Source organism: Panulirus ornatus, chromosome 62 (genome assembly GCF_036320965.1).
Source record: "Panulirus ornatus isolate Po-2019 chromosome 62, ASM3632096v1, whole genome shotgun sequence".
In the NCBI taxonomy this organism is placed as follows: domain Eukaryota; kingdom Metazoa; phylum Arthropoda; class Malacostraca; order Decapoda; family Palinuridae; genus Panulirus; species Panulirus ornatus.
The window spans coordinates 5081939-5105008 of NC_092285.1; the positions used below are offsets into that span (position 1 = coordinate 5081939).

General features: G+C 48.0%; 2 protein-coding genes and 1 long non-coding RNA gene across 3 annotated transcripts in view; 2 read left to right on the forward strand and 1 right to left on the reverse strand.

The window, feature by feature from the left end:
* LOC139745709 (uncharacterized) overlaps window positions 1-23070 on the reverse strand; it is a 509563-nt gene that overhangs the window by 118505 nt on the left and 367988 nt on the right. The gene's annotated exons all lie outside the window — the stretch shown is intronic.
* On the forward strand, window positions 2564-11245 carry LOC139745787 (uncharacterized). Its single transcript, XR_011711956.1, has 3 exons — window positions 2564-2749; window positions 4317-4444; window positions 11080-11245. It is a non-coding gene; the product is annotated as an uncharacterized lncRNA (long non-coding RNA).
* LOC139745694 (glutamate receptor ionotropic, delta-2-like) overlaps window positions 12203-23070 on the forward strand; it is a 42518-nt gene continuing 31650 nt past the window's right edge. The window contains exons 1-4 of the mRNA XM_071656132.1: window positions 12203-12251; window positions 19001-19230; window positions 19590-19688; window positions 22655-22821. Of these exons, the coding sequence (XP_071512233.1) occupies window positions 12203-12251; window positions 19001-19230; window positions 19590-19688; window positions 22655-22821 (545 nt within the window). The remainder of the gene's footprint in view (window positions 12252-19000; window positions 19231-19589; window positions 19689-22654; window positions 22822-23070) is intronic.

A 23070-nucleotide genomic window follows, 5' to 3' on the forward strand; every position in this document is an offset into this window, starting at 1 on the left:
CATTCCCGTCGCCATCCCGCAACACAGAAAATAGCACCCCCCTCATCCCCCGCTCTCCAGCAAGGTAGCGCCAGGAAAAGACAACAAAGGCCACATTCTTTCACGCTCAGTCTCTAGCTGTCATGTAATAATGCACCGAAACCACAGCTCCCTTTCCACATCCAGGCCCCACAGACCTTTCCATGGTTTACCCTAAACGCTTCACATGCCCTAGTTCAGTCCACTGACAGTGCGTCGACCCCGGTATACCACATCGTTCCAATTAACTCTATTCCATGCACGCCTTTCACCCTCCTGTATGTTCAGGCCCCGATCGCTCAAAATTTTTTCACTCCATCCTTCCACCTACAATTTGATCTCCCACTTCTCGTTCCCTCCACCTCTGACACATATATCCTCTTTGTCAATCTTTCCTCACTCACTCTCTCCATGTGTCTAAACCATTTCAATACACCCTTTTCTGCTCTCTCAACCACACTGTTTATATTACCACACATCTCTTACCCTTTCATTGCTTACTTGATGAAACCACCTCACACCACATACTGTCCTCAGACATTTCATTTCCAACACATTCACCCTCCTCCGCACAACTCTACCTGTAGCCCATGCCTCGCAACCATAAAACATTGCTGGGTCCACTATTCCTTTAAACATACCCATTTTTGCTCTCCGACATAACGTTCTCGCCTTCCACACATTCTTCAACTCTCCCAGAACTTTCGCCCCCTTCCCTACCCTGTGATTCACTTCCCCTTCCATGGTTCTATCCGCTGCTAAGTCCACTCCCAAATATCTAAAACACTTCACTGCCTCCAGTCTTTCTCCATTCACACTTACGTCCAAATTAACTTGTCCCTCAGCTTTCTTCTTTCACACACTTTACCAAACTCAGTCACCAACTGCACTTTCTCATTCGAATCAGCCACCAGCGGTGTATCATCAGCGAACAACAACTGACTCACTTCCCAAGCCCTCTCATCCACAACAGAATGCATACTTACCCTTGTCTCCAAAACTCTTGCAGTCATCTACCAACCACTCCATCCATAAACAAACCAAACAGCCATGGAGACATCACGCATCCCTGCCGCAAACCGACATTCACTGGGAACCATTCACTTTCCTCTCTTCCTTCTCGGAAATCTATGACACATATTGTCAAACTAAGAGTCAGTCCAAAGTGTTTGACCTAATAACCCCTTTCGTCACATATGACTCATGAAGTCTCTGAACGTCGAATGGAATTTCGACCGTCGTATATTATTTTCTTGACTTCGAACGCGTCTCACTGCCCCCGTCTCTCCCAGGTGAGAAGCAGAGTCTTGGAGTCGCCAACGATACAGTGGTTCGTGATTACAGATACCGATCTGACGGAGGAACTGACATTGCTGCTCAGGGAAGGTACCCAGGTAAGGCCATGTTACATGAGACAAGCCTGAGACTCACGGTCGCTTCCCACACCGTACACCGGGAGTGCAGAATCTGCTAGATGGATTGCCTGTATCCTGGGCTGCCGGAAAGCATTTGACACTTGGCCACTTTGGAGGCTGTTCAATCTGTCTCATTTACTCACAAAAACAAACAGATTGCCACTTTGGAGGCTGTTCAATCTGTCTCATTTACTCACAAATGGATCTTTCTATCCTCCACATTGTCTTGATATCTATCTAAAGTTATGTATACACTGTTGCATGTGCTTGAAAAGCCACTCAATCTTCAGATCTCCCAGAACTGTCTTATAATTTGCCCATTGATTCGGTGTGTGATATAATGTGTAGTAATATGTTGGGTCTGCCACGGTTGTGTCATACTGTCATGTTCCTCCCCTCCTGTCATACTGCCATGTCTACCCCATCCCTCCCTCACCATCATACAATTGGGCACGTCACTTTCCGCAGGTGGCGTTGGTGCATCGGTTCGAACCCCAGGGGGCTCATTTCTTCTCCTCACGGGTCACCCCACAGGGTCATATAAGGTCAGTGGTCAGCCTGGGTAGTTACTACAGTTGTTCAAGTTAACGATCCAATTGGTAACTACCACTAAAATAAAAATCATAGCAGTGGAAAAATGTAAAGTTACTTGACTTTCAGAAAAATAATTCGTTTTCATCCTACCATTTTCTTTTTAACTCTTTTTATATCAGGTTTCATCATTATCTTTGCTATCTAAATGCTTGTACGGTACCGTTTTCTGTTTAATCACACGTACAGTACATTTTCATCCTAACGTTTTCTTTGTAACCATACGTAATCAAGGTAGATAACAGTTACTTACCAGTCACAACCCAGGGGGTAACAAAGGCCTTTCGTACAGAGCGTTCTTTCATGTCAATATGATGTAAACAAAGGGTCTGATGTCCATGATGGGTGTACAATTGTCTTGCCACGAACTTAATTGGCTTCTGCTGACGGTGTCTTTAAGAGAAATGATAGGGTCATCATCTGGGGTCATCATCTGGGGTCATCTATAATCTTTATTCCGGTAGGTTCCTCCAAGTTGGGACGTGGTTTGCCCACCCTACGCCAAAGGGTCAGGTGCCACACCTCCGGCAAAACCCGGAGTCGGTGGCTCTAGTGCCAGATCTCCCGGAACTCTATGGCGATTTGGAAGGACGTGAGCTGGTGGTGCCTACAAACGACCATTGGCCCTTCTTCAAGATCGTTACGCTGGACGATGGAACTGTCATCCCCCTCTCGGGCATTGACCTCAATGTCGTCCACACTCTCAGTCAAAGACTGAATTTTACGTTAGTCCAATCGCGTCGCGAAATGCGCCAAGTCCTTTCGTAAACCCTGCGCGTCATATTTAGCGTGTTCGTGCCACAAGGCATAATACACTCCATAATGGTCCAATGTCTACTCTCAAAGCACTTTCAATGAGTCTTGGAATTGATGATCAAGTGTCTTTTAAAAGAATTACGTCCTTCATTATTTAGCATCCTTTCTCGCCTCTGTGCACACTCCCAGCCATTAATGTCTCTCGCACTAACGAGACTTTGGCAAGATACTCAAGTGAAAGACATGAGTGAATATATAATTGGTACAATATATACATATTATACATTATGAATATAACATTGATACAATAATTACATTTAAAGTAATGTCATAAGGCAAGGTGATCTTTGGAATACATAATTGGTAAAGTATGTAAATATTATACATCATGAATATACCATAGATACAATAATTACATTTAAAGTAACGTCAATACATAATTGGTACAATATATGATTGTTATACATCATGAATACACAATTGATACAATAATTACATTTAAAGTAACGTCAATACATAATTGGTACAATATATAAATATTATACATCATGAATACACAATTGATACAATAATTACATTTAAAGTAATGTCATAAGGCAAGGTAATCGCTGGGGTTCATTGTCTTCACGATCATTGGACCGTGGTCTTTAGAATAATGTAATCTGTTGTGCATTTTTTTTTTTTTATCATATCTGGCTGGATGACCATTCAGCCGAGGACAGGGGGTTCGAATCTAGGTTTATACAAGCTATGTGAGACGTGATGGACCCCCCCCCCCCCCCCTTGTGTGCGCACAGCTCTCTCTCTCTCTCTCTCTCTCTCTCTCTCTCTCTCTCTCTCTCTCTCTCTCTCTCTCTCTCTCTCTCTCTCTCTCTTTTCATTTATACGTTTTAATTACAGGTCAATATATATTTCCACACACACACACACACACACACACACACACACACACACACACACACACACGTATGTGCAAATACAGTACAGATACATCAGATACAGTAAAAATGCAGCAATACATTCCAGAGCTGAAAATACGGTACAGGTGCTTGAAATACGGTACACATGCTTCATATACGGCACACATGCTTCATATACGGTACACATGCTTCATATACGGTACGCTTCATATACGGTACACATGCTTCATATATGGTACACATGCTTCATATACGGTACACATGCTTCATATACGGTACACATGCTTCATATACGGTACACATGCTTCATATATGGTACACATGCTTCATATACGGTACACATGCTTCATATACGGTACACATGCTTCATATACGGTACACATGCTTCATATACGGTACACATGCTTCATATACGGTACACATGCTTCATATACGGTACACATGCTTCATATACGGTACACATGCTTCATATATGGTACACATGCTTCATATACGGTACACATGCTTCATATACGGTACACATGCTTCATATACGGTACACATGGTGTCGTGTGTGTATGTGTGTGTGTGTGTGTGTGTGCGTATGTCTTCATACGCCACCCCCCCCCCCCAGCAGGTACCGCCTCATACGCCCCCCAGACGGGAAGTGGGGTGGACCACAGCCGGACCGGACCATCTCCGGTCTGGTGGGTCAGGTGGCCCGACACGAGGCCCACTTTACCATCTGTGAACTCACTATTACAAGTAGGTTCTCCACCCACACCAGTCGAGAGAGAAACGTGAGATCTCTCGAAGCTGTAAGCTTGACTGTAGTGGTTGTGTAAGCTGTACTCTTGACTGTAGTGGTTGTGTAAGCTGTACTCTTGACTGTAGTGGTTGTGTAAGCTGTACTCTTGACTGTAGTGGTTGTGTAAGCTGTACTCTTGACTGTAGTGGTTGTGTAAGCTGTACTTTTGACTGTAGTGGTTGTGTAAGCTGTACTCTTGACTGTAGTGGTTGTGTAAGCTGTACTCTTGACTGTAGTGGTTGTGTAAGCTGTACTCTTGACTGTAGTGGTTGTGTAAGCTGTACTCTTGACTGTAGTGGTTGTGTAAGCTGTACTCTTGACTGTAGTGGTTGTGTAAGCTGTGCTCTTGACTGTAGTGGTTGTGTAAGCTGTACTCTTGACTGTAGTGGTTGTGTAAGCTGTACTCTCGACTGTAGTGGTTGTGTGTAAGCTGTACTCTTGACTGTAGTGGTTGTGTAAGCTGTACTCTTGACTGTAGTGGTTGTGTAAGCTGTACTCTTGACTGTAGTGGTTGTGTAAGCTGTACTCTTGACTGTAGTGGTTGTGTAAGCTGTACTCTTGACTGTAGTGGTTGTGTAAGCTGTACTCTTGACTGTAGTGGTTGTGTAAGCTGTACTCTTGACTGTAGTGGTTGTGTAAGCTGTACTCTTGACTGTAGTGGTTGTGTAAGCTGTACTCTTGACTGTAGTGGTTGTGCAAGTTGTACTCTTGACTGTAGTGGTTCTGTAAGCTGTACTCTTGACTGTAGTGGTTGTGTAAGCTATACTCTTGACTGTAGTGGTTCTGTAAGCTGTACTCTTGACTGTAGTGGTTGTGCAAGTTGTACTCTTGACTGTAGTGGTTGTGTAAGCTGTACTCTTGACTGTAGTGGTTGTGTAAGCTGTACTCTTGACTGTAGTGGTTGTGTAAGCTGTACTCTTGACTGTAGTGGTTGTGTAAGCTGTACTCTTGACTGTAGTGGTTGTGTAAGCTGTACTCTTGACTGTAGTGGTTGTGTAAGCTGTACTCTTGACTGTAGTGGTTGTGTAAGCTGTACTCTTGACTGTAGTGGTTGTGTAAGCTGTACTCTTGACTGTAGTGGTTGTGTAAGCTGTACTCTTGACTGTAGTGGGTTCTGTAAGCTGTAATCTTGACTGTAGTGGTTGTGTAAGCTGTACTCTTGACTGTAGTGGTTGTGTAAGCTGTACTCTTGACTGTAGTGGTTGTGTAAGCTGTACTCTTGACTGTAGTGGTTGTGTAAGCTGTACTCTTGACTGTAGTGGTTGTGTAAGCTGTACTCTTGACTGTAGTGGTTGTGTAAGCTGTACTCTTGACTGTAGTGGTTCTGTAAGCTGTTCTATTGACTGTAGTGGTTGTGTAAGTTGTACTCTTGACTGTAGTGGTTGTGTAAGCTGTACTCTTGACTGTAGTGGTTCTGTAAGCTGTCCTATTGACTGTAGTGGTTGTGTAAGTTGTACTCTTGACTGTAGTGGTTCTGTAAGCTTGACTGTAGTAGTTACAGTCTTGACTGTAGTGGGTTGTATAAGCTGTGCTCTTGACTGTAGTGTTTCTGTAATCACTGTAACCTGTCCCTCCAATTAGTACACATGTAACACCCTCACTGTATCATTCACCCATCACATGTCCCAATTCATCCTTAACTTATTTCATAGCTTTAATGAAATCCCCCCCCCCCATCTCTACCCCTTACATTCCCTATTCCCCATTACATACCCTAGTTATCAGACCTCTTCGCCCACTGTCTATGAACCACCTTGATGAAAAGTATTGTACTATATACATATATATCCAGTGGGAAAATAGAGTTGCTTTATCCCATTCATATAAATTAGTTAAATGGTAATTAATGTTTATGAAGTTTTATCCAGACCCTGAGGCAATATATTTGCTTTATCTCATCATTTTAGGAGTGTTAAATGATAATTAGTTTATAATATAGTTCAATCTAGAACCATTAGCAATATATTTACTTTATCTAATTGTATCTAATATTACATTTCTGCTAAATGATAATTTACTGTTTATCATAAAGGCCATTAAAAGCTTGAGGCAATTTAGTTCGTTTATCTCATTATATTTAATCAGGAGAATCAAAACAGATAATTAGACACGTTCCATAGATCCTCATACACACCATTCCCTCCCATCACCATACCTACTATTCCCTCCCATCATCATACCTACCATTCCCTCCCATCACCATACACACCATTCCCTCCCATCCTCGTACCCACCATTCCCTCCCATCACCGTACCCACCATTCCCTCCCATCACCATACCCACCATTCCCTCCCATCACCATACCCACCATTCCCTCCCATCACCATACCCACCATTCCCTCCCATCACCATACCCACCATTCCCTCCCATCCTCGTACTCACCATTCCCTCCCATCCTCGTACCCACCATTCCCTCACATCACCATACCCACCATTCCCTCCCATCACCATACCTACCATTCCCTCCCATCACCATACCCACCATTCCCTCCCATCCTCACATACCCACCATTCCCTCCCATCACCGTACCCACCATTCCCTCCCATCACCATACCCACCATTCCCTCCCATCACCATACCTACCATTCCCTCCCATCATCGTACCCACCATTCCCTCCCATCACCATACCCACTATTCCCTCCCATCACCATACCCACCATTCCCTCCCATCACCGTACCCACCATTCCCTCCCATCCTCATACACACCATTCCCTCCCATCACCATACCCACTATTCCCTCCCATCACCATACCCACCATTCCCTCCCATCACCGTACCCACCATTCCCTCCCATCCTCATACCCACCATTCCCTCCCATCACCGTACACACCATTCCCTCCCATCCTCATACACACCATTCCCTCCCATCACCGTACCCACCATTCCCTCCCATCCTCATACACACCATTCCCTCCCATCACCGTACACACCATTCCCTCCCATCCTCATACACACCATTCCCTCCCATCACCGTACCCACCATTCCCTCCCATCCTCATACACACCATTCCCTCCCATCCTCGTACCCACCATTCCCTCCCATCACCATACCCACCATTCCCTCCCATCCTCGTACACACCATTCCCTCCCATCACCATACCTACCATTCCCTCCCATCACCATACCCACCATTCCCTCCCATCCTCGTACCCACCATTCCCTCCCATCATCGTACCCACCATTCCCTCCCATCACCATACCCACCATTCCCTCCCATCACCGTACCCACCATTCCCTCCCATCACCGTACCCACCATTCCCTCCCATCACCGTACCCACCATTGCCTCCCCTCACCATACCCACCATTTCCTCCCATCACCGTACCCACCATTCCCTCCCATTACCATACACACCATTCCCTCCCATCCTCGTACACACCATTCCCTCCCATCACCATACCCACCATTCCCTCCCATCACCATACCCACCATTCCCTCCCATCACCGTACCCAACATTCCCTCCCATCACCGTACCCACCATTCCCTCCCATCACCATACCCACCATTCCCTCCCATCCTCGTACCCACCATTCCCTCCCATCACCGTACCCACCATTCCCTCCCATCACCGTACCCACCATTCCCTCCCCTCACCATACCCACCATTTCCTCCCATCACCGTACCCACCATTCCCTCCCATCACCATACCTACCATTCCCTCCCATCACCATACCCAACATTCCCTCCCATCACCATACCCACCATTCCCTCCCATCATCATACCCACCATTCCCTCCCATCCTCGTACCCACCATTCCCTCCCATCACCATACCCACCATTCCCTCCCATCACCGTACCCACCATTCCCTCCCATCACCATACCTACCATTCCCTCCCATCACCATACCCAACATTCCCTCCCATCACCATACCCACCATTCCCTCCCATCATCATACCCACCATTCCCTCCCATCACCATACCCACCATTCCCTCCCATCACATACCCACCATTCCCTCCCATCACCATACCCACCATTCCCTCCCATCACCATACCCACCATTCCCTCCCATCACCGTACCCACCATTCCCTCCCATCACCGTACCCACCATTCCCTCCCAACACCGTACCCACCATTCCCTCCCATCACCGTACCCACCATTCCCTCCCATCACCGTACCCACCATTCCCTCCCAACACCGTACCCACCATTCCCTCCCAACACCGTACCCACCATTCCCTCCCATCACCGTACCCACCATTCCCTCCCATCACCATACCCACCATTCCCTCCCATCCTCGTACCCACCATTCCCTCCCATCCTCGTACCCACCATTCCCTCCCATCACCATACCCACCATTCCCTCCCATCACCGTACCCACCATTCCCTCCATCACCGTACCCACCATTCCCTCCCATCACCATACCTACCATTCCCTCCCATCACCATACCCAACATTCCCTCCCATCATCATACCCACCATTCCCTCCCATCCTCGTACCCACCATTCCCTCCCATCACCATACCCACCATTCCCTCCCATCACCGTACCCACCATTCCCTCCCATCACCGTACCCACCATTCCCTCCCATCACCATACCTACCATTCCCTCCCATCACCATACCCAACATTCCCTCCCATCACCATACCCACCATTCCCTCCCATCCTCGTACCCACCATTCCCTCCCATCACCGTACCCACCATTCCCTCCCATCACCATACCCACCATTCCCTCCCATCATCATACCCACCATTCCCTCCCATCACCATACCCACCATTCCCTCCCATCACCGTACCCACCATTCCCTCCCATCCTCGTACCCACCATTCCCTCCCATCACCGTACCCACCATTCCCTCCCATCACCGTACCCACCATTCCCTCCCATCACCATACCTACCATTCCCTCCCATCACCATACCCACCATTCCCTCCCAACACCATACCCACCATTCCCTCCCATCCTCGTACCCACCATTCCCTCCCATCACCGTACCCACCATTCCCTCCCATCACCGTACCCACCATTCCCTCCCATCACCATACCTACCATTCCCTCCCATCACCGTACCCACCATTCCCTCCCATCACCGTACCCACCATTCCCTCCCATCACCGTACCCACCATTCCCTCCCATCCTCGTACCCACCATTCCCTCCCAACACCGTACCCACCATTCCCTCCCATCACCATACCCAACATTCCCTCCCATCACCATACCCACCATTCCCTCCCATCACCATACCCACCATTCCCTCCCATCCTCGTACCTACCATTCCCTCCCATCACCATACCTACCATTCCCTCCCATCACCGTACCCACCATTCCCTCCCATCACCGTACCCACCATTCCCTCCCATCACCGTACCCACCATTCCCTCCCATCCTCGTACCCACCATTCCCTCCCAACACCGTACCCACCATTCCCTCCCATCACCATACCTACCATTCCCTCCCATCACCATACCTACCATTCCCTCCCATCACCATACCTACCATTCCCTCCCATCCTCGTACCCACCATTCCCTCCCATCACCGTACCCACCATTCCCTCCCATCACCATACCTACCATTCCCTCCCATCACCGTACCCACCATTCCCTCCCATGACCATACCACCATTCCCTCCCATCACCATACCCACCATTCCCTCCCATCACCATACCCACCATTCCCTCCCATCACCGTACCCACCATTCCCTCCCATCACCGTACCCACCATTCCCTCCCATCACCGTACCCACCATTCCCTCCCATCACCATACCCACCATTCCCTCCCATCACCGTACCCACCATTCCCTCCCATCACCATACCTACCATCACCGTACCCACCATTCCCTCCCATCACCATACCTACCATTCCCTCCCATCACCGTACCCACCATTCCCTCCCATCACCATACCCACCATTCCCTCCCATCACCATACCCACCATTCCCTCCCATCACCATACCTACCATTCCCTCCCATCACCATACCTACCATTCCCTCCCATCACCATACCTACCATTCCCTCCCATCCTCGTACCCACCATTCCCTCCCATCACCATACCCACCATTCCCTCCCATCACCATACCTACCATTCCCTCCCATCACCGTACCCACCATTCCCTCCCATGACCATACCACCATTCCCTCCCATCACCATACCCACCATTCCCTCCCATCACCATACCCACCATTCCCTCCCATCACCGTACCCACCATTCCCTCCCATCACCGTACCCACCATTCCCTCCCATCACCGTACCCACCATTCCCTCCCATCACCGTACCCACCATTCCCTCCCATCACCATACCTACCATTCCCTCCCATCACCGTACCCACCATTCCCTCCCATCACCATACCCACCATTCCCTCCCATCACCATACCCACCATTCCCTCCCATCACCGTACCCACCATTCCCTCCCATCACCGTACCCACCATTCCCTCCCATCACCATACCCACTATTCCCTCCCATCACCATACCCACCATTCCCTCCCATCACCATACCCACCATTCCCTCCCATCACCATACCCACCATTCCCTCCCATCACCGTACCCACCATTCCCTCCCATCACCGTACATTCCCTCCCATTCTCTGTGGGTCGTGTGGTTTCTTGTGTTTCTCCCAGGAAGCCGTGAGACCGTGGTGGACTTCACGACGCCTTACTTCCTGGGATCCACAACCCTCGTCTCTCCCGCCCCGAAGGAGAGAAATCGATCCTTCGCCATCTTCTCCACCTTCACAGCTGGCGTAAGTACCCACACCTTGCGTTATACGCAACGACGGATACGCTTATCATACGCACCGACTTATACGCCCGAGTTATCTTACGCAACGATGAATACGTCTTGATAATTGTCGTACGCAACGACGGATACGCTTATCATACGCACCGACTTATACGCCCAAGTTATCTTACGCAACGATGAATACGTCTTGATAATTGTGGATCATAGGGTGGGGGAGGGGGCGAAAATTTTGGGAGCCTTGAAAAATGTGTGGAAGTCGAGAACATTATCTCGGAAAGCAAAAATGGGTATGTTTGAGGGAATAGTGGTTCCAACAATGTTGTATGGTTGCGAGGCGTGGGCTATGGATAGAGATGTGCGCAGGAGGATGGATGTGCTGGAAATGAGATGTTTGAGGACAATGTGTGGTGTGAGGTGGTTTGATCGAGTAAGTAACGTAAGGGTAAGAGAGATGTGTGGAAATAAAAAGAGCGTGGTTGAGAGAGCAGAAGAGGGTGTTTTGAAATGGTTTGGGCACATGGAGAGAATGAGTGAGGAGAGATTGACCAAGAGGATATATGTGTCGGAGGTGGAGGGAACGAGGAGAAGAGGGAGACCAAATTGGAGGTGGAAAGATGGAGTGAAAAAGATTTTGTGTGATCGGGGCCTGAACATGCAGGAGGGTGAAAGGAGGGCAAGAAATAGAGTGAATTGGAGTCATGTGGTATACAGGGGTTGACGTGCTGTCAGTGGATTGAAGCAAGGCATGTGAAGCGTCTGGGGTAAACCATGGAAAGCTGTGTAGGTATGTATATTTGCGTGTGTGGACGTGTGTATGTACATGTGTATGGGGGGGGGGGGGGCCACTTCTTTCGTCTGTTTCCTTGCGCTACCTCGCAAACGCGGGAGACAGCGACAAAGTATAAAAAAAAAAAAAAAAAAAAAATTGTCGTACGCAACGATGGATACGCTTGAGATATCTTACTCAAGGCTGAATACGCCATATCGTACGCAAAGACGGATATGCCTATCGTACGCAACGACGGATACGCCTGTGTTTTCATACGCAACGGTGAATACTCCTAAGTCATCATACTCGACAACGAATAAACCTAATTCATCACACTCACCGATGGATACGCCAGTTATCATACGCAACAACGGATCCGCCTGTTATTATACGCAACGATGAATACGCCTACCATACTCAATGACACACACACACACACACACACACACATATATATATATATATATATATATATATATATATATATATATATATATATATATATATATATATATTGGAAAGGATCACAATTTTGCGCGTGATCTAGATATTCCTATGAGTCCTGATGATGTGATTATTACAGGAAAGTGCACTTGGGAACGCATCGTGTTTCATTTTCCCCATGGACTCATAGGAATATATATATATATATATATATATATATATATTTTTTTTTTTATTTATCTATTTTGCTTTGTCGCTGTCTCCCGCGTTAGCGAGGTAACGCAAGGAAACAGACGAAAGAAAGGCCCAACCCACCCACATACATATGCATATACATACACGTCCACACACAGCACATATACATACCTATACATCTCAATGTATACATATATATATATATATATATATATATATATATATATATATATATATATATATATATATATATATATACACACACACACAGACATATACATGTATACCCATGTACATAATTCATACTGTCTGCCTTTATTCATTCCCATCGCCACCTCGCCGCACATGGAATAACAACCCCCTCCCCCTCATGTGCGCGAGGTAGCGCTAGGAAAAGACAACAAAGGCCCCATTCGTTCACACTCACTCTCTAGCTGTCGTGTAATAATGCACCGAAACCACAGCTCCCTTTCCACATCCGGGCCCCACAGAACTTTCCATGGTTTACCCAAGACGCTCCACATGCCCTGGTTCAATCCACTGACAGCACGTCGACCCTGGTATACCACATCGTTCAATTCACTCTATTCCTTGCCCGCCTTTCACCCTCCTGCATGTTCAGGTCCCGATCACTCAAAATCGTTTTCACTCCATCTCTCCACCTCCATTTTGGTCTCCCACTTCTCCTCGTTCCCTCCACCTCTAACACATATATCCTCTTGGTCAATTTTCCTCACTCATTCTCTCCATGTGACCAAACCATTTCAAAACACCCTCTTCTGCTCTCTCAGCCACACTCTTTTTATTAGCACACATCTCTCTTACCCTGTTATTACTTACTCGATCAAACCACCTCACACCACATATTGTCCTCAAACATCTCATTTCCAGCACATCCACCCTCCTGCGCACAACTCCATCCATAGCCCACGCCTCGTAACCATACAACATTGTTGGAACCACTATTCCTTCAAACATACCCATTTTTGCTTTCCGAGATAATGTTCTCGACTTCCAAACATTCTTCAAGGCTCCCAGAATTTTCGCCCCCTCCCCCACCCTATGATTCACTTTCGCTTCCATGGTTCCATCCGCTGCCAAATCCACTCCCAGACATCTAAAACACTTCACTTCCTCCAGTTTTTCTCCATTCAAACTTACCTCCCAATTTACTTGACCCTCAACCCTACTGTACCCAATAACCTTACTCTTATTCACATTTACTCTCAACTTTCTTCTTTCGCACACTTTACCAAACTCAGTCACTAGCTTCTGCAGTTTCTCACATGAATCAACCACCAGCGCTGTATCATCAGCGAACAACAACTGATTCACTTCCCAAGCTCTCTCATCCACAACAGACTGCATACTTGCCCCGCTTTCCAAAACTCTTGCATTCACCTCCCTAACAACCCCATCCATAAACAAATTAAACAACCATGGAGATATCACACACCCCTGCCGAAAACCTACATTCACTGAGAACCAATCACTTTCCTCTCTTCCGACACGTACACATGCCTTACATCCTCGATAAAAACTTTTCACTGCTTCTAACAACTTGCCTCCCACACCACATATTCTTAATACCTTCCACAGAGCATCTCTATCAACTCTATCATATGCCTTCTCCAGATCCATAAATGCTACATACAAATTCATTTGCTTTTCTAAGTATTTCTCACATACATTCTTCAAAGCAAACACCTGATCCACACATCCTCTACCACTTCTGAAACCACACTGCTCTTCCCCAATCTGAAGCTCTGTACGTGCCTTCACCCTCTCAATCAATACCCTCCCATATAATTTACCAGGAATACTCAACAAACTTACACCTCTGTAATTTGAGCACTCACTCTTACCCCCTTTGTCTTTGTACAATGGCACTATGCAAGCAATCCGCCAATCCTCAGGCACCTCACCATGAATCATACATACATTAAATAACCTTACCAACCAGTCAACAATACAGTCACCTCCTTTTTTAATAATTTCCACTACAATACTATCCAAACCCGCTGCCTTGCCGGCTTTCATATTCCGGAAAGCTTTTACTACCTCTTCTCTGTTTACCAAATCATTTTCCGTAACCCTCTCACTTTGCAGATGTGTGGTAGTAGGGAGAGTGTGGGTGAGAGAGCAGAAGAGGGTGTTTTGAAATGGTTTGGTCACATGGAGAGAATGAGTGAGGAAAGATTGACCAAGAGGATATATATGTCTGAGGTGGAGGGAACGAGGAGATGTAGGAGACCAAATTGGAGGTGGAAAGATTGAGTGAAAATGATTTTGAGTGATCGGGGCCTGAACATGCAGGAGGGTGAAAGGCGTGCAAGGAATTGAATGAATTGGAACTATGTGGTATACCGGGGTCGACGTGTTGTCAGTGGGTTGAACCAGGGCATGTGAAGCGTCTGGAGTAAACCATGGAAAGTTATCTGGGACCTGGATGTGGAAAGGGAGCTGTGGTTTCGGGGCTGCCATGTATAATGCCCCGAAACCACAGCTCCTTTTCCACATCCAGGCCCCACAAAACTTTCCATGGTTTACCCCAGACGCTTCACATGCCCTCGTTCAATCCACTGACAACACGTCGACCCCGGTATACCACATAGTTCCAATTCATTCAATTCCTTGCACGCCTTTCACCCTCCTGCATGTTCAGGCCCCGATCACTCAAAATCATTTTCACTCAATCTTTCCACCTCCAATTTGGTCTCCTACATCTCCTCGTTCCCTCCACCTCTGACACATATATCCTTGTCAATCTTTCCTCACTCATTCTCTCCATGTGACCAAACCATTTCAAAACACCCTCTTCTGCTTTCTCAGTCACACTCTCCCTACTACCACACATCTCGCTTACCCTTTCATTACTAACTCTATCAAACCACCTCACACCATATAATGTTCTCAAACATCTCATTTTCAACACATCCACCCTCCTCCGGACAACTCTATCTATAGCCCATGCCTCGCAAGCATATAACATTGTTGGATCCACTATTCCTTCAAACATACCCATCTTTGCTTTCCGAGATAAATGTTCTCGCCTTCCACACATTTTTCAACACTTCCAAAACTTTCGCCCCCTCCCCCACCCTATGACTCACTTCCGCTTCCATGGTTCCATCCGCTGCCAAAACCACTCCCAGATATCTCAAACACTTCACTTCCTCCAGTTTTTCTCCATTCAAACATACCTCCCAATTGACTTGTCCCTCAACCCTACTGTACCTAATAACCTTGCTCTTATTCACATTTACTCTCAGCTTTCTTCTTTCACACACTTTACCAAACTCAGTCATCAGTTTCTGCAGTTTCTCACCCGAATCAGCCACCAGCGCTGTATCATCAGCGAACAACAACTGACTCACTTCCCAAGCTCTCTCAACCACAAGAGACTGCATACTTGCCTCTCTCTCCACGATACATATGCGTCTCACCCCATATGTATGAGGGAAGATTTCATTTATTCCATACGTGTTGATAACAAGTTCCGTCAATGAATATGATAATCAATTTGGCCAAGTCTTATGGCTTAAGATGATCACCTATTTCAATTTCTCCTTGTTTATCATATTCTGTATTAAGCCAGGCAACCAATAAACTGACCTAGCCCTATTGGTTGAGAGAGAGAGAGAGAGAGAGAGAGAGAGAGAGAGAGAGAGGATGAACACCTGGGTTAAGTGTGGGCCGACTGGCAGGCCCAGGAGCTTGAACCCATACCGTACAACAGTAGGCTGGCATGTGTTGACATATGGGTCAATAACACTATGTAGTACCACAGTGTGTGTGTGTGTGTGTGTGTGTGTGTGTGTGTGTATGTGTGTGTGTATGTGTGTGTGTGTGTGTGTGTGTGTGTGTGTGTGTGTGTGTGTGTGCGTGTGTGTGTGTTTGTAAAGACTAGTGTGGTCTTGTGATACAAAAGTGTACTTGTGAGTCTGCTGTATTAGTGAGTCTGCTGTACTAGTGAGTCTGCTCTACTAGTGAGAATGCTGTACTAGCGAGTCTGCTGTACCAGTGAGTCTGCTGTACTAGTGAGTCTGCTCTACTAGTGAGTCTGCAGTATTAGTGAGTCTGCTGTACTAGTGAGTCTGCTCTACTAGTGAGTCTGCTCTACTAGTGAGAATGCTGTACTAGTGAGTCTGCTGTACTAGTGAGTCTGCTCTACTAGTGAGAATGCTGTACTAGCGAGTCTGCTGTACCAGTGAGTCTGCTGTACTAGTGAGTCTGCTCTACTAGTGAGAATGCTGTACTAGCGAGTCTGCTGTACCAGTGAGTCTGCTGCACTAGTGAGACAGATGTACTAGTGAGTCTGCTGTACTGGTAATACTGATGTACTAGTGAGTCGGCTGTACCAGTGAGTCTGCTGTACTAGTGAGTCTGCTGTACTGGTGAGTCTGCTGTACTAGTGAGTCTGCTGTACTGGTGAGTCTGCTGTACTAGTGAGTCTGCTGTACCAGTGAGTCTGCTGTACTGGTGAGTCTGCTGTACTGGTGAGTCTGCTGTACTAGTGAGTCTGCTGTACTGGCGAGTCTGCTGTACTAGTGAGTCTGCTGTACTGGTGAGTCTGCTGTACTGGTGAGTCTGCTGTACCAGTGAGTCTGCTGTAATAGTGAGTCTGCTGTACTGGTGAGTCTGCTGTACTGGTGAGTCTCCTGTACTAGTGAGTCTGCTGTACTAGTGAGTCTGCTGTACTGGTGAGTCTGCTGTACTAGTGAGTCTGCTGTACCAGTGAGTCTGCTGTACTGAGTGAGTCTGCTGTATAGTGAGTCTGCTGTACTGGTGAGTCTGCTGTACTAGTGAGTCTGCTGTACTAGTGAGTCTGCTGTACTGGTGAGTCTGCTGTACTAGTGAGTCTGCTGTACTAGTGAGTCTGCTGTACTGGTGAGTCTGCTGTACTGGTGAGTCTGCTGTACTGGTGAGTCTGCTGTACTAGTGAGTCTGCTGTACTGGTGAGTCTGCTGCACCAGTGAGACTGATGTACTAGTGAGTCTGTTGTACTAGTAATACTGATGTACTAGTTAGTCTGCTGTAATAGTGAGTCTGCTGTACTAGTGAGTCTGCTGTACTAGTGAGTCGGCTGTACTGGTGAGTCTGCTGTACTGGTGAGTCTGCTGTACTGGTGAGTCTGCTGTACTAGTGAGTCTGCTGTAATAGTGAGTCTGCTGTACTGGTGAGTCTGCTGTACCAATGAGTCTGCTCTACTAGTGAGACTGATGTACTAGTGAGTCTGCTGTACCAATGAGTCTGCTCTACTAGTGAGACTGATGTACTAGTGGGTCGGCTGTACCAGTGAGTCTGCTCTACTAGTGAGTCTGCTGTACCAGTAATACTGATGTACTAGTGAGTCTGTTGTACTAGTGAGTCTGCTGTACTAGTGTGTCTGCTGTACCAGTGAGTCTGCTGTACTAGTGAGTCTGCTGTACTAGTGAGTCTGCTCTACTAGTGAGTCTGCTGTATTAGTGAGTCTGCTGTACCAGTGAGTCTGCTGTACTAGTGAGTCTGCTGTACCAGTGAGTCTGTTGTACTAGTGAGTCTGCTGTACTAATGAGTCTGCTGTACCAGTGAGTCTGCTGTACCAGTGAGCCTGCTGTACTAGTGAGTCTGCTCTACTAGTGAGACTGCTGTACTAGTGAGTCTGCTGTACTAGTGAGTCTGCTGTACCAGTGAGTCTGCTGTACTAGTGAGTCTGCTCTACTAGTGAGACTGCTGTACTAGTGAGTCTGCTGTACTAGTGAGTCTGCTCTACTAGTGAGTCTGCTGTACTAGTGAGTCTGCTCTACTAGTGAGACTGCTGTACTAGTGAGTCTGCTGTACTAGTGAGTCTGCTGTACCAGTGAGACTGCTGTACTAGTGAGTCTGCTGTACCAGTGAGCCTGCTGTACTAGTGAGTCTGCTCTACTAGTGAGCCTGCTGTACTAGTGAGTCTGCTGTACTAGTGAGTCTGCTGTACTAGTGAGTCTGCTGGAGGTGTTGGTGGCGAGCCATGATACAATCATCACCCACTGTACCAGGAGGCTGACTCTCTCTCCTCGTCACCAGGTGTGGCTCTGGATTTGCCTGGCGACCCTCCTGGTTGGGCCAGTACTGTACCTGGTAACCCGCCTCCTGGTAGGGTACCTGGGAGTACCAGACGATCCTAACTTCTCCCTGCAAAACCTGAGTTTTAACATGTACAGAAACCTGTTAGTCCAGTGCAATCTTATCAGGAGTCAACATTGGTGTCTTCGCTACCTGTTTTTCTCCTGGTACCTCTTTTCCTTCTACATATACGGTAAGAGGACAGCCTTGTACCCTTGTAATGATCATGCCTTCACCCAGGTCTGCATATACATCAAGAGTCATAGTCTATAGTCTTGGGAATGGATTAGAAAGCCACTGATCAGAAACACCTGCAATTCATGAGTACGTCTTCGCACTGTCTTTTCATCGCCCTCAACTCGTCCTAACTCTTCTCTCTTCCCTGACAGCACTGTACTCCGGCACGCTGACGGCCGTGCTGGCCATCACGTCTTACGAGAAGCCCATAGACTCGCTCCATGACCTGGCGCAGGCCCACCGGCAGGGCTTCACCCTCAGCACCATCAGGGACTCCAGCTACCTGGAGGCCTTCGAGGTAATCGCTCCCCATCTACCATCCACCAATCGAGTCTATTGTTACTTTAGATTTTGCGATCCACTTCTGGGATCAACTTTGGACGCGTTATCGTAATAATCCACTAATCCTCTCGTTCAAGGAAGTAGCGCGATATTTCTTATCTTCTGAACCTGATGGTCCAATCTGATGGAGAGAGCTTCATTTAATTGGAAAATAAAATCATTTACGAAGCCCAGGGAGGAATGTTACTTTAATGCTCCGAAGAGAAACAGAGGCCAGAACTCCACGACCCATTTGTATATATAACAGCCACGATCACCAACGCTATCTAGTGCACTCAAGAGCCAACTGATATCAAATGACAATATCTCTTTCAGAGTGCCAAGAGTGGAATCTACCACGAAGTATGGCAGCTCTTCAACCATGAGGACCCAGAACTGAGCTTCGTAACTGGCGCAGATGTTGGCTTCGAAATGGTAAGGAGGTAATAGTAACCAGTTACTCCTCCTACCACACACAGTCCCTTCTCCTACCACACACAGTCCCTCCTCCTACCACACACAGTCCCTCCTCCTACCACACACAGTCCCTCCTCCTACCACACACAGTCCCTCCTCCTACCACACACAGTCCCTCCTCCTACCACACACAGTCCCTCCTCCTACCACACACAGTCCCTTCTCCTACCACACACAGTCCCTCCTCCTACCACACACAGTCCCTCCTCCTACCACACACAGTCCCTCCTCCTACCACACACAGTCCCTCCTCCTACCACACACAGTCCCTCCTCCTACCACACACAGTCCCTTCTCCTACCACACACAGTCCCTCCTCCTACCACACACAGTCCCTCCTCCTACCACACACAGTCCCTCCTCCTACCACACACAGTCCCTTCTCCTACCACACACAGTCCCTCCTCCTACCACACACAGTCCCTCCTCCTACCACACACAGTCCCTCCTCCTACCACACACAGTCCCTTCTCCTACCACACACAGTCCCTCCTCCTACCACACACAGTCCCTCCTCCTACCACACACAGTCCCTCCTCCTACCACACACAGTCCCTCCTCTTACCACACACAGTCCCTCCTCCTACCACACACAGTCCCTTCTCCTACCACACACAGTCCCTCCTCCTACCACACACAGTCACTCCTCCTACCACACACAGTCCCTCCTCCTACCACACACAGTCCCTTCTCCTACCACACACAGTCCCTCCTCCTACCACACACAGTCCCTCCTCCTACCACACACAGTCCCTCCTCCTACCACACACAGTCCCTTCTCCTACCACACACAGTCCCTCCTCCTACCACACACAGTCACTCCTCCTACCACACACAGTCCCTCCTCCTACCACACACAGTCACTCCTCCTACCACACACAGTCCCTCCTCCTACCACACACAGTCCCTTCTCCTACCACACACAGTCACTCCTCCTTCCACACACAGTCCCTTCTCCTACCACACACAGTCCCTTCTCCTACCACACACAGTCACTCCTCCTACCACACACAGTCACTCCTCCTACCACACACAGTCCCTCCTCCTTCCACACACAGTCCCTCCTCCTACCACACACAGTCCCTCCTCCTACCACACACAGTCCCTTCTCCTACCACACACAGTCCCTCCTCCTACCACACACAGTCCCTCCTCCTACCACACACAGTCCCTCCTCCTACCACACACAGTCCCTCCTCCTACCACACACAGTCCCTCCTCCTATCACACACAGTCCCTCCTCCTACCACACACAGTCCCTCCTCCTACCACACACAGTCCCTCCTCCTACCACACACAGTCCCTCCTCCTACCACACACAGTCCCTCCTCCTACCACACACAGTCCCTCCTCCTACCACACACAGTCCCTCCTCCTACCACACACAGTCCCTTCTCCTACCACACACAGTCACTCCTCCTACCACACACAGTCCCTCTTCCTACCACACACACACACACACACACACACACACATGGTGGTAAAGAAAATGGATCTTCAGGCAGCAACAGTCATGGGGAGACTCCTTCAATGGACAGAGAATGTAATCTTCGTGGGAGCAAAGCAAAGGATGCATGTCAAGCGACATCAGTGGCGTAGTGAGGGGCTCAAACCTAAACAAACCACTGATCTTCATGATCATTGGAAATGGCTTTGCGGTAGAACCAAGCTCTCGCCTGACGCAAAGGTAACATAAAATATAAGGTATGGTGACTGCATCAGCTTACATGGGAAACTGGACAAACGCAAGTAGGAAAAAAAAAAAAAAAAGAAAGAAAAAAGGCCTTGATATCATTACATACTATTATGCTAGAGATAATATGTATGTGACGAGGGACCTAGGAATCAACAGTGTACCTGATCCATCGCTAAAAACCTCCTCTTCTTAGCAGGATTATAAGCGAGACAACACAATTTCTATTGACAAATATTACGACAACATCTCGGTAAATAATTAAGGCTATAAACACCAAAGTATTCCAACGCAAAGCTACAATACGCCTAAAGTTTGGTCACCGCACGTATAAAAGTGAGAAGCTAAACGAGAGACGGTCAAGAGTTGGGACAAAAAGATGGCAATGGCATTAAGAGAGATGTGTTACGTTAGGATGTTTGAGGCAAAGGCTTTACCCATGAGGGAGGACAGAAGAGTTAGGGGTGACTTGATCAAGAATCTTAACCGAGCAGTTGTTAGAAAGATATAAAGATGGGCCATCAAGACGCATGGAAGTAGAGAAAGTTGAACTGATGGGCTCCCACGAACGTAGAACTCCCTCCAAGTACAGTAAGACTGATGGCGCGTCACGAGTATAGAACTCCCCTCCCCGTACAGTACAAGAGATGAGGCCCCACGAGTGTAGAACTCCCTCCCTGTACAGTACAAGAGATGATGCCCTACGAGTGTAGAAGCCCCATCCCGTACAGTAAAAGAGATGGGGCCCCCATGCTAAAGAACTCCCCCCGTACATTACAAGCGATGGCGACCTACGAGTTTAGAACTTCCTCTCCGTACAGTACAAGAGATGGGGCCGCACGAGTGTAATACTCCCTCTCCGTACAGTACAAAAGATGAGGCCTCCATGAGTGTAGAACCCCCTCCCCGTACAGTGTAAGAGATGGGGGCCTACGCAAGAGTAGAACGCCCTCCCCGTACAATACAAGACATGGAGCCTCCACGAGTAGAACCCCCCATAGGGAAGAGATGAGGCTCCACGAACACAGAACTCCTTCCCCGTACAGTAGTGGAGATGAGGCCTAACCAGTGTACAACCCTCCCCGTACAGTACAAAACCTGGGACCCCACGAGTGTAGAACTCCCTCCCCGTACAGTACAAGAAGTGGGGCCCTACAAGTATAGAACTCCCTCCCCCGGACAAGCACAAGTGATGGAGCCGGTCTGACCCACGTTCAATTTCTCTCGCCAGGTCCTGAATCATAAATACGTCTTCATCAACGGCGAGTTCACGTCTGAGCTCCGGGCCAGCCAGCTCGGGAGGGGCGCCTTCCACCTCGGACGCCAGACTTTCCTCCCTGACAACATCGCCATCGCTTGCAGCACCGGGTCACCCCTGAGGGACGTCTTCAGCAGCGTGTACGTGCCCTAGGAACTCTCCCAGTACCGTCTGAACTCTCTCAGTACCGTCTGAACTCTCAGTGCCCTAGGAACTCTCCCAGTACCATCTGAACTCTCTCAGCACCATCTGAACTCTCAGTGCCCTAGGAACTCTCCCAGTACCATCTGAACTCTCTCAGTACCGTCTGAACTCTCTCAGAACCGTCTGAACTCTCTCAGAACCGTCTGAACTCTCTCAGCACCATCTGAACTCTCAGTGCCCTAGGA